The 9,469-nt window shown below is 36.3% G+C and overlaps 1 protein-coding gene across 5 annotated transcripts; it reads left to right on the forward strand.

The window, feature by feature from the left end:
- Positions 1-1,402: 1,402 nt before the first annotated feature.
- On the forward strand, positions 1,403-8,180 carry LOC133878198 (BEL1-like homeodomain protein 8). 5 transcript variants are annotated; one of them, XM_062316714.1, is made up of 5 exons: positions 1,403-1,665; positions 2,650-4,047; positions 6,770-7,179; positions 7,267-7,327; positions 7,433-8,180. In XM_062316714.1, exons 1-5 carry the CDS (start codon positions 1,642-1,644, stop codon positions 7,844-7,846), a joined length of 2,307 nt encoding a protein of 768 aa, XP_062172698.1. In that variant the 5' UTR covers positions 1,403-1,641; the 3' UTR covers positions 7,847-8,180. The 5 variants fall into 5 exon arrangements, with proteins under 5 accessions (XP_062172698.1, XP_062172699.1, XP_062172702.1 ...); XM_062316715.1 differs by having other exon boundaries at positions 1,404-1,712; positions 2,559-4,047; XM_062316718.1 differs by having other exon boundaries at positions 1,404-1,712; positions 2,622-4,047.
- The last annotated feature ends 1,289 nt before the right edge of the window (positions 8,181-9,469 follow it).

The following is a 9,469-nucleotide window of genomic DNA, read 5'->3' on the forward strand; positions in this document are numbered from 1 at the left end:
AAAATATAAAAAGGTGAAGATTTTGTGAAATTATAAAGATCTTATCCACCAAAATGTAAATTTTTAAAAGATATGAGAATATATCTATGCACAAAAAATTACAAATTAAATTATGTATAAAATTTTAACATTTGTGAAAAAAGGAATTTCAAATATAAACTTGAAGAATCTTTAACATAATAGTAAAGCTACTATTCCCATCTATTTAGCATTGATCGGCTTACTGCGTTCTAAATGATTTTATCTTTTATTTTTTTAAATTGTTGATGTGAAAAGTTATATCGGTTGATATCAAATAAGTGTGAGAGTGGCATTATGTTAACCTAATGTAAAGCTTTAATTTATTTATAAATGTAAGGATAAAAATTTGTCCCAAATTGAGTTGGAGCAATTTTTTAACCCAATTTTTAAGAGTGTTAGGTGTATTTTGACAGATGGAAATTATTTTTTTATTAGTTATTTGACACTACATTTTGGGTGAACGGAATAAAAGACAGGAATATAATCATACATTTGCGAATTTGTTTGTGTTGGAAGGAAACTGAGGGGTAAAGGTTAGCCTAAGCAATATAAGAGCACTAGTAGCAATTACTCTATATTGGTTTCCTTCCCTATATTTAAGAAAAATTTCATAAAAAATATCAAAAAACCTCCCACAGCAGATGCTCTAAATTTAGATGAGAGGATTGGGAATGAATAGTGATTCTCAATGTATACATGTCTACTATTCATTCCCTATATATTATTTTAATATAAAAGAAGTATAATTAATTGATATAGGGGAATATAGAAAAAGTAGGAAAGAGAGAAAAATAATAAAATAAGAGTAAAAAAATAATATTTAATTGATATAGGAAAAGGTAAGGGAATCTATTGTGGGGTATTTTTTATAGAGAAGTAAAAAATAGTATTGTTCCCTAAATATAGGGAAAATGGTCGGGAATCTGCTGCTAGTGCTCTAAGAGCATGAAATATATATATATATATATATATATATAGCATGAACGAAAAAATTAAAAAAAAAAAAAAATCTTTTAACTCCAACCTGACAAATTGACATGTACCGCAGACAGTAGTCACAGTACAGACTGTACAGTATTTAAGCCGGGCAAATCCCTTATCCCACACCCAAGAATGGTACTTGCCGTAATTAGACACGTTTATTGAGGGTTTTTCTGAAAGAGTAATTTTAGAAAGAAGACCAAAGATTTGTCATGTGTTCTTTCAAATATTATCATTTTGCTATTAAATTATTATTTGAGAAGATGATTATTAAATTTTGATAATAATTTGGCACAGTAACATTTAAGAGGACACCAGATAACTCAGCATTACTCTTTCTTAAAACTACCAGTCGCTGCATTATATTTCCCCAATAAAAGGAGTGCGACATTTCGGTTCAGGCTCAGGGACCCCCAGAGGAACACGATTTCAATACCTGAAGATTCACACGGCTAGGAGACTAGGACCGTTCTCGCCGTTACAATTAACGGCGACTATGCGTGAAAAAGGGTAAACGCACTTAGACGTTAAGGCTAACGGCTATTATTCCTTCGCAATTATTGTGCTCAAGCCTCCACCTCCTCCTAGCGTCCACTCCTTAACCTTGCCGAACTAGGCCCCGGAATCTCGAACCGGAAAATGAACTCGATTCGAGATAAACAGGTGACTTTCGGAATTTAGATCTGAGCTACTAGAATTCGTTGCCAGAGGTAAATATATGTGAACTTTCTTTTTCGGAGTTTTTCAAAGAAAATGTAAATTTATTATTATTATTATTTATTTTTTTTTTCTAGTTTTTTGGTTTAAGATAGAGAAAAGATCTACATATAGAGAGTTAAAGTTTTTGATGATTATAGTATGGTAATGGTTATGGTTTAGCTTTCGGGTGTCATGGGGCTTTGTTGAATTATATATGAGACTGAAATCTTACTTTAAATTATAGCTTCAAGAGCTTTTTCCATGGACAAGGTTTAGCGGTGGTGTTGAGCTTAGTCAAGTGGATCTGTAGCCTGGAGCCTATATTATGTAGTATATATTTCGGATGGGTCTATTAGTATTACGGTAATAAATAATCGTATTAGGGTTTCATCATGAGACGTACGTGAAGATAACCCACAGGTGCTAGCTAGTATGAAGGGCTGGAGTGCTCGTATAGTTGTTGCGGCCGTTTTACGTTTCCTAGCTAGTGATCTAATCTCTCTCTTCTTCTTTTTTTTTCCTCCGTTTGGGTATTCATGTTGAAGAATACCGACAAGGAAGGAATTTGCACTGTCGGTGGAAAAGTGTGGGAACCTTTGTCTAATGTCACTTTGGTGTGGAAGGCTATAGAGTAATTTGCGGTTACGACAAATTAAGTAAAACCAATGAGAAAGAGGAGGAGCAGTGGGTAGTAAATAATTAAATAGAGGAACAAGTTTTTGTTTCGTCCTTGTATATACGTTGCTATAATAATACATATGTAACATGAAGAAATATATACTTGTTGCATATTAGTATTGTTCTAGTTTGAATTTGAATTTGAATTGATTATTATATGAAATAAAATGATTTTGCAGTTGGATGGGTGGTGAAAGATAGATATGTTGTATAATAAAAATGGTGTAGTACTGATCATGTAGTTTATATTGGTTTGCTGGATCGATGGAGATGGGGAGCTTTAGGCCAGAGTTACATGTAGCACAACAAAGCCGGCGTGATAAGTTGAGAGTTCCGCAGGTTCACCATTTACAAGATTTCCCTCATGACCATTTGGAACACCCGCACCCGCACCCGCGGCTAAACCAAGATCTTCTTCAAGTTCGGAACGTTAATAACGCCAATAATTTGCTTTACGACCCAGCAGCTGCATATTCCTCGGAAATAATCAATTTTTCGACCAAGTCAAATATTTTAGCAGCGCAACGAGATAGAGATATAATGGTGCGTCAAGAAATAGATGCAACTCAAATTGTAGCTGACCAGGATGCTCCGTTTGCCAATTGGTCTCTACCACTACCAGTCTCATCCAACATCAATGCTTTGTCTAAATCCCCCATTGAACCACAGAATTGTGGTAACTGGAAAGGTTCACAGCAAAGCTTTGATTGGGTGGTGAGTTATGCGAGTGGTGAAAGTAATATTATTTCAAGTCCTATGTTTTTCGGGGAAGTAAGTAACATGTCTGCGTATCCACAATGTCTGAAACCAGCTGGTTACAATGGATTTCAAGATCATGTTCGGTCTTCTTTGAAAAATAGTCTCCAGGAGTTGGAAATGGTTTCACATGTTGAGCAGAATATCAGAGGCACTGGCCGTGGTGCATGGGCAGATGGTGGGAATAAGCTTGCTACACTTCCAGCTTATGAAAATGAGTCAGACGTGTTATGTTTTGACAATGCTGGTGCTTGGAGTGGTGAATTGGGTTGTGCTGCCAGCAAGAGTAGTCCTGGTGAAGATCAGTTGAGGAATGTTGTGGGTGATTCTAATCAGCAGGGTCTATCTCTATCGCTTTCATCATCAAATCCAACTCTGAAACTGCCCGTAGCTCAGTTTGGAGAGGGATGTGGGTCTCAAGATTTACACTCATCAAGAACTGCTGCTTTAAGCCACAAGACTACCAAGTCCGGTGGTCATTTATCTATAGTTGGTAAATGTTGTGGAAGATCTCTTCAAGACATAGTGGGGATTTCTACAAACACTTACCGAAACACAGGTCCTCTCGGCCCTTTCACAGGATATGCGACCATTTTAAAGGCTTCAAGGTTCTTGAAGCCCGCACAGCAGCTATTGGATGAATTCTGCGGCATAAGCGGTTCAAAACTCGTCAAAACATGTGAGGTGTCTGAGAGGACGTCTGGAGAAGTTAGCACTTCAGGAGGTGATGCTTTAAATGCAGCCGAAACTGAGGTTGTTGCGATTGGTAATAGTTCAGCTGCCTCCTCCTCCTCCACATTTTATACTTGTAACGAAATGAGTTGTGATGGTGGAGTTGGAAGTAGCTCTTCTGAATCTTTTCGCCCCGAGTTCCAACAAAAGAAAGCAAAGCTCTTATATATCCAGGAGGAGGTTGGTTATTCATTCTTCTTTTTCCTAAATCATTAACCTCCTTTTTTATCACTGTGCTTCTGCGATATCCAAATAAAATATCTAAGAGCTGGAAACCCATATATATTTTGAAGGCTCAACAATGTCTATAACCAATTTTAATTATTTGAAGTTTGATTTCTGTATTTTACTTTGAAAATAAAAATACGAAAGCATACTGATTCTCTATGTAAGTTGCCAAAGTTTATAATATATATTCATTGAATTCAATCATACCCCAGGTGAATTTCCAAAATCCTATTAATAAAAGGAAATTCAAGGTAAAGAAAACATTCATAGAGAAGGTTTCGTTCTCAGGTCAAAAGAATCTTCCTTTACATTTAAAAGAAGAATGATTGGAAAAGTTAATCATTCTTTTTGGGGATTGGGGAAAGGGGGTTGGTTTTAAAGGAGACTGGTCGGTTAGTAAATACATATTATTGTTTATAGTTGGTAAATAGTTAGTTAATAAGTGTTTTAGACGTACACCAAGAAAAACAAAATAAGTTATAAACTCTCTGGAGCTGAGTTGGTTCATCGGCAAACCATGCTCCTTGTATTATAACATTTTTATTGTTCATATTCATAAGAAGGTTGACCAAAGGTTCTCTCACTATCTTCCTAATGCAGCTCTAGTCCTACTGTAGGCTTTATTATATATACGTACAACAGGCCTTGGCGAGCTCAACATGACCTGAATTAGGATGCTAACCTCATATTGCGTGAACAAATTAATTAAAATCTAGGGCACAACTAATTAACAAAGGATAGACTAATGCAAATCAGTTTTGCAAGATGCATAAGAAATTATAAGTTGCCAATATAAGTTTGGCCATCTGAACAATTTAAACCTAGAAAAACCTATGAACTACACATTAAACAGCTACGACTGACAATGGGTATGATCTTTTCTTTTAAAGCTTCTGTTTTTTCTGTGAAATTTTTTAAATTTGATGTTTCTTAGCATGGTATCTAGTTTGTTATATTTTTGGTATACCATCTAACGCTACTATATATATTTTGGTTATGAATGTTATGAAATTGATTGCGTAAATAATACTACTTTACCTTTTCTTTTCCTTATTTCTGTTATGCACAAGATATATTCTTGTTTAACTACTAAAAGATTTGATACATCTTTGTAAATTCATGGGATTGAGGTTGGGGATGAGGTTATTTTCTTTAATGTTTAGACTAGTTGTTCAGTTTCCTTCAGTTTGGTCTTGGCCCAATGTAAACAATATATATTAGGCACACCAATTCGTAAGAAAAAATATATATAATCCTAGCAGGAGCTAATATGTATGCTCACTCTTTGCACAACACTCCATATCACTATCTTATTTCTTCTTTGATCTCAGAGGCTAGCAGCAGTACCAAGATGGATTCATAACAAGTTTACTCTGCCTATTTCATAAATAATTTTAAATAAGGTAGAATGATAGTTCTTCTGTATGGTCTGGGGATGTGCTAGTTACATATATTGGACATTCAGAAGAATTAATCACAATTAATTAAAGCTACTCGTACCCACAGAAATTGCCTAGATTGATCTATAATACATTTGATATGGAACTTAATAGATGGTTTTGAATGTAACTTATGGCATCTTTCTTGATGATGGCGAATCATATATAATTCCCTCCTCTCCAATCTTTTGCATCCTCATTAGGGAAACTTGTTTTATGTGCAATACTCTCGAGTCACATAGCATCTCAAAGTTTGCCATGATGCCATTTATCATGATCTGGGGATATGTTAGCCGCATCTGTGTCATATACTCTAAAAGGGATTAGTTATAGCTGGGGCTTTTCCATAACCATTTATATGGCTTAGAACTTCACAGGCACGATATGGAAGTTTTTAGTAGGTTATTTGTGTAATCTGGAATGGAACATATGATGGGGCGATGGTCTGATGTTCACTCTTCTATAGAGTGCATAATATCTCCTGCAAAATTTCACGAGTCAAATGTGACCATATCTTCTTTTTTTTTTTTTCCTGAATTTATTATACAACTGTCAGTGATCTAGCTGTCATTCTTTGTTCCATATTTGCTATAAAATTAATTATAGAGATTTCCTATTTAAACTGCATGCAAAGACTTTGTTTTAGTGAGAGAGAAATGGTGACCAAGCAACTTTGATTTTAGAAATGTAGCTTCACGGAGCAAAGAACCAGAATTCTAAATGACCCACTTAGTCATTTAGATACGTAATCGTGTTGAGGAGCATTCTAATTAGATTTTCAATAAACAGTGCACACCACTTGTCTGACAGTCACTTTATTAAAGTCGGAGAGGACCAATGAATTGTTTGTCTTGCAATGTCCAATGGCCTTATTATAGTGTGAAACAGACAGCCTATGTGATTTCCAACTTGGTTGCCTATGTTACTATTTGATTTTCCACATTATAGGGCGAGTAGACGCCATGGTTCAACTTTTGTTTCTCCTCAAGTGCTCAAAGAAAATATCTTGGTACTATGCATTATCTTACCTGGAAACTTGATTCTTTTAATGACGAGTTTGTTCTATTGGAGAATGCTGTTGGAATATATATATATATATATATATATATATATACTTTTAGTGCAAATTTAACATTTGGTTTTTTCAATTTTAAGCTTTTGAGTTAACTAGCAATATTTGCTATGAATTCGTTTAAAAACCTAGTTGGTGACCTGGTGTGCTTTACTTTGGAAAGGTTTGCAGAAGGTATAAGCAATATCATGGGCAAATGCAGATGGTGGTTTCATCATTTGAATCAGTGGCAGGTCTAAGTTGTGCGACCCCTTACATCTCCTTGGCTCTCAAATCGGTCTCTAGGCATTTTCGGTGCCTAAAGAATGCCATCTCAGAGCAGCTTAAGCATATAGGAAAAGCCTTGGGGGAGGATTTGTCATCGCCCACTAGTGGTACAAGCACTAGTAAAGGCGATGCAAATATGCTGAGGCTAAAGCACTTGGACCAGAGCTTGCAAAGGCAAAGATATGGTGGTGGGGGCAATGTGGGCTTCCTTGACACCCAACAACACGTCTGGAGGCCCCAGAGAGGCCTACCAGAACGTTCTGTGGCTATTCTTAGAGCTTGGCTATTTGAGCATTTTCTTCACCCGTACGCCCCGTTCTCTCTCTCTCTCTCTCTCTCAAATTTGTAATAACACCTGATTTTGATTTTTTTCTTTTATTAATCCTGTTTTAGGTACCCCACGGACACAGATAAGCACATGTTAGCCACTCAAACGGGTCTATCTCGAAACCAGGTAAGGTCTTGTTTATTAAATAATATGTATGTCCAAGGATCTCAGGTCGATTTCAGTCTGGCATGCGCATGCATGAATAATGGTACTCTTGACTGATAAATGCAGGTGTCAAATTGGTTCATAAATGCCCGAGTGCGCGTGTGGAAGCCAATGGTTGAAGAAATACACATGCTGGAAACCAAAGGCGTGGCCGAACCCATCAAGAATGATGGAAGCTCTGCCGCTGAAGGTAGTAGCCAACTTTCCCAGAGTCTAAGCATAAATAAGCGATTGGAATGCTCCTCAGAAGAGTGGAATCAAGAGAAGCGTTCGAGAATGGATTGTGAGATAGGAAGAAACATGGATGGGTCGTTGATGGGTTTTTTGCCATACCAGCCAAGTGGAGCTGTGTCCCTTACCTTGGGTCTCAGGCATGGTGCAGAAAATGTACAGCATCAGCAGCAGCAGTTGCAGCAGCAGCAGGAGGATCAGCTTAGGCAGCAATTTGGAGGGCGGATGATTCATGATTTTGTTGGGTGAATTTTATATATATATATATATTATTAATATTATTAAGCTGAAGTGAATGAGGCAAGGAGTACTAGCTCCATTAATCTGCCGCCATTTATGATGCATTGGCGAGGGAGATTGCTTAGCAACAAATAGATGGGGTTTCACAAACAGATTATTTCCTAAGGAAGGCATCCATTGTCAGAAGATCCTGCATAGAGATGCGTGATGGTGAGACCATTCATCTTTTAGTGGGCTTGAATCACCTGATGTCATCATATTTGTAATCTTTTAACATCATTATATTTGCAATCTTTAACACAAGGAAACCCTCACCCCTTTGGTGGGTGCTAATATTCCGTAATCCTCCTTGTGAGAGAGAGAGAGAGAGAGAGAGAGAGAGAGAGACGCTGCCCTGCAAATTTCTCTGAGTGTTCCCAATTTTGTTGCTTTCTGAAGTCTCGAGAATTAATTCATATCAACATTTTAAAAAAAATTTATTGCTATTTCAGCCTCGCATTGAAGGTCAAAAGCCTTGTCCTGACTTCATGAGTGCTTTAGGTGGCTTACTAAGCCCTGATAAAAGCGACTTGACTTAGTAGATTAAATACACTTTTTATGCAAACTCATTAAGAGGTTTATTGAACCTTTCCTTTTATTTACAAGACCAGCATTAAAAAGAAATTATTTATCTTGATGATCTAATTAAGTGCGACTTTCATCGCTAACAAAAATTTGTTCTTTTCATTGAACCTGGAGATTGTTATCCAAAGTCTAAGTCGGGTTGCTATCCAATAGTGATCTATTCAAATGGTTTTAGACCTGTCTTAAGTGAAGTTGTACAAATCAGATCTTTACATAAGTCTTTTGTAAAAGGATCTGCTAAGTTCATGCACGACTTTACATAGTCCATTGTAATAATGTCTTCTTCCAACAATTGTCTTATAGTATTATGTCTAAGACTAATATGTCTTGACTTTCCATTATAAGACTTATTGTATACTCTCGACAATGTGGCTTGGCTATCATAATACAAGGAAATTGGAGGCATAAGACTTGGTCATACATGCAAGTTAATCAAAAGGTTTCTCAACCATTCAACCTCTTTTCCAACAGCTCCTAGATTAACTAATTCTGACTCCATAGTTGAGTTATACAAGTTTGTTTATTAGATCCTCAAGAGATAGCTGCACCACCGAGGGTAAACACCCATCCACTTGTGGATTTAGATCCATCATCCACATAATTCTAATTTGCATCACTACTATACCCTTCAATCAGAGAAGGATATCTTCCATGGTGAAGAGTATATGATCTAGTTCCTTTTAAGTAACCCAAAACTATGGAAATTGCTTTCCAATGTTCAATACTTGGACAGCTTGTGTATCTACTCAATTTGCCCACGGCAAAATGCAATGTTTGGATGCGTGCAATGCATTGCATACATCAAACTTCCAGTAGAAAATTCTAGTTGTGATACACATCAATTTTTATTTATTCCAAACTTTAAACTTGAGTTATAAGGAACATGAGAAATTTTGTCATGCAAATAACTAAATTTATTCAATATTTTATCAATATAATGAGTTTGAGTATGCATTTTGAATTCTATGTAATTGAATACCAAGTATGGTGTTAGCAACACCCATATCT

Source organism: Alnus glutinosa, chromosome 9 (assembly GCF_958979055.1).
Source record: "Alnus glutinosa chromosome 9, dhAlnGlut1.1, whole genome shotgun sequence".
NCBI classification, from domain to species: Eukaryota; Viridiplantae; Streptophyta; class Magnoliopsida; order Fagales; family Betulaceae; genus Alnus; species Alnus glutinosa.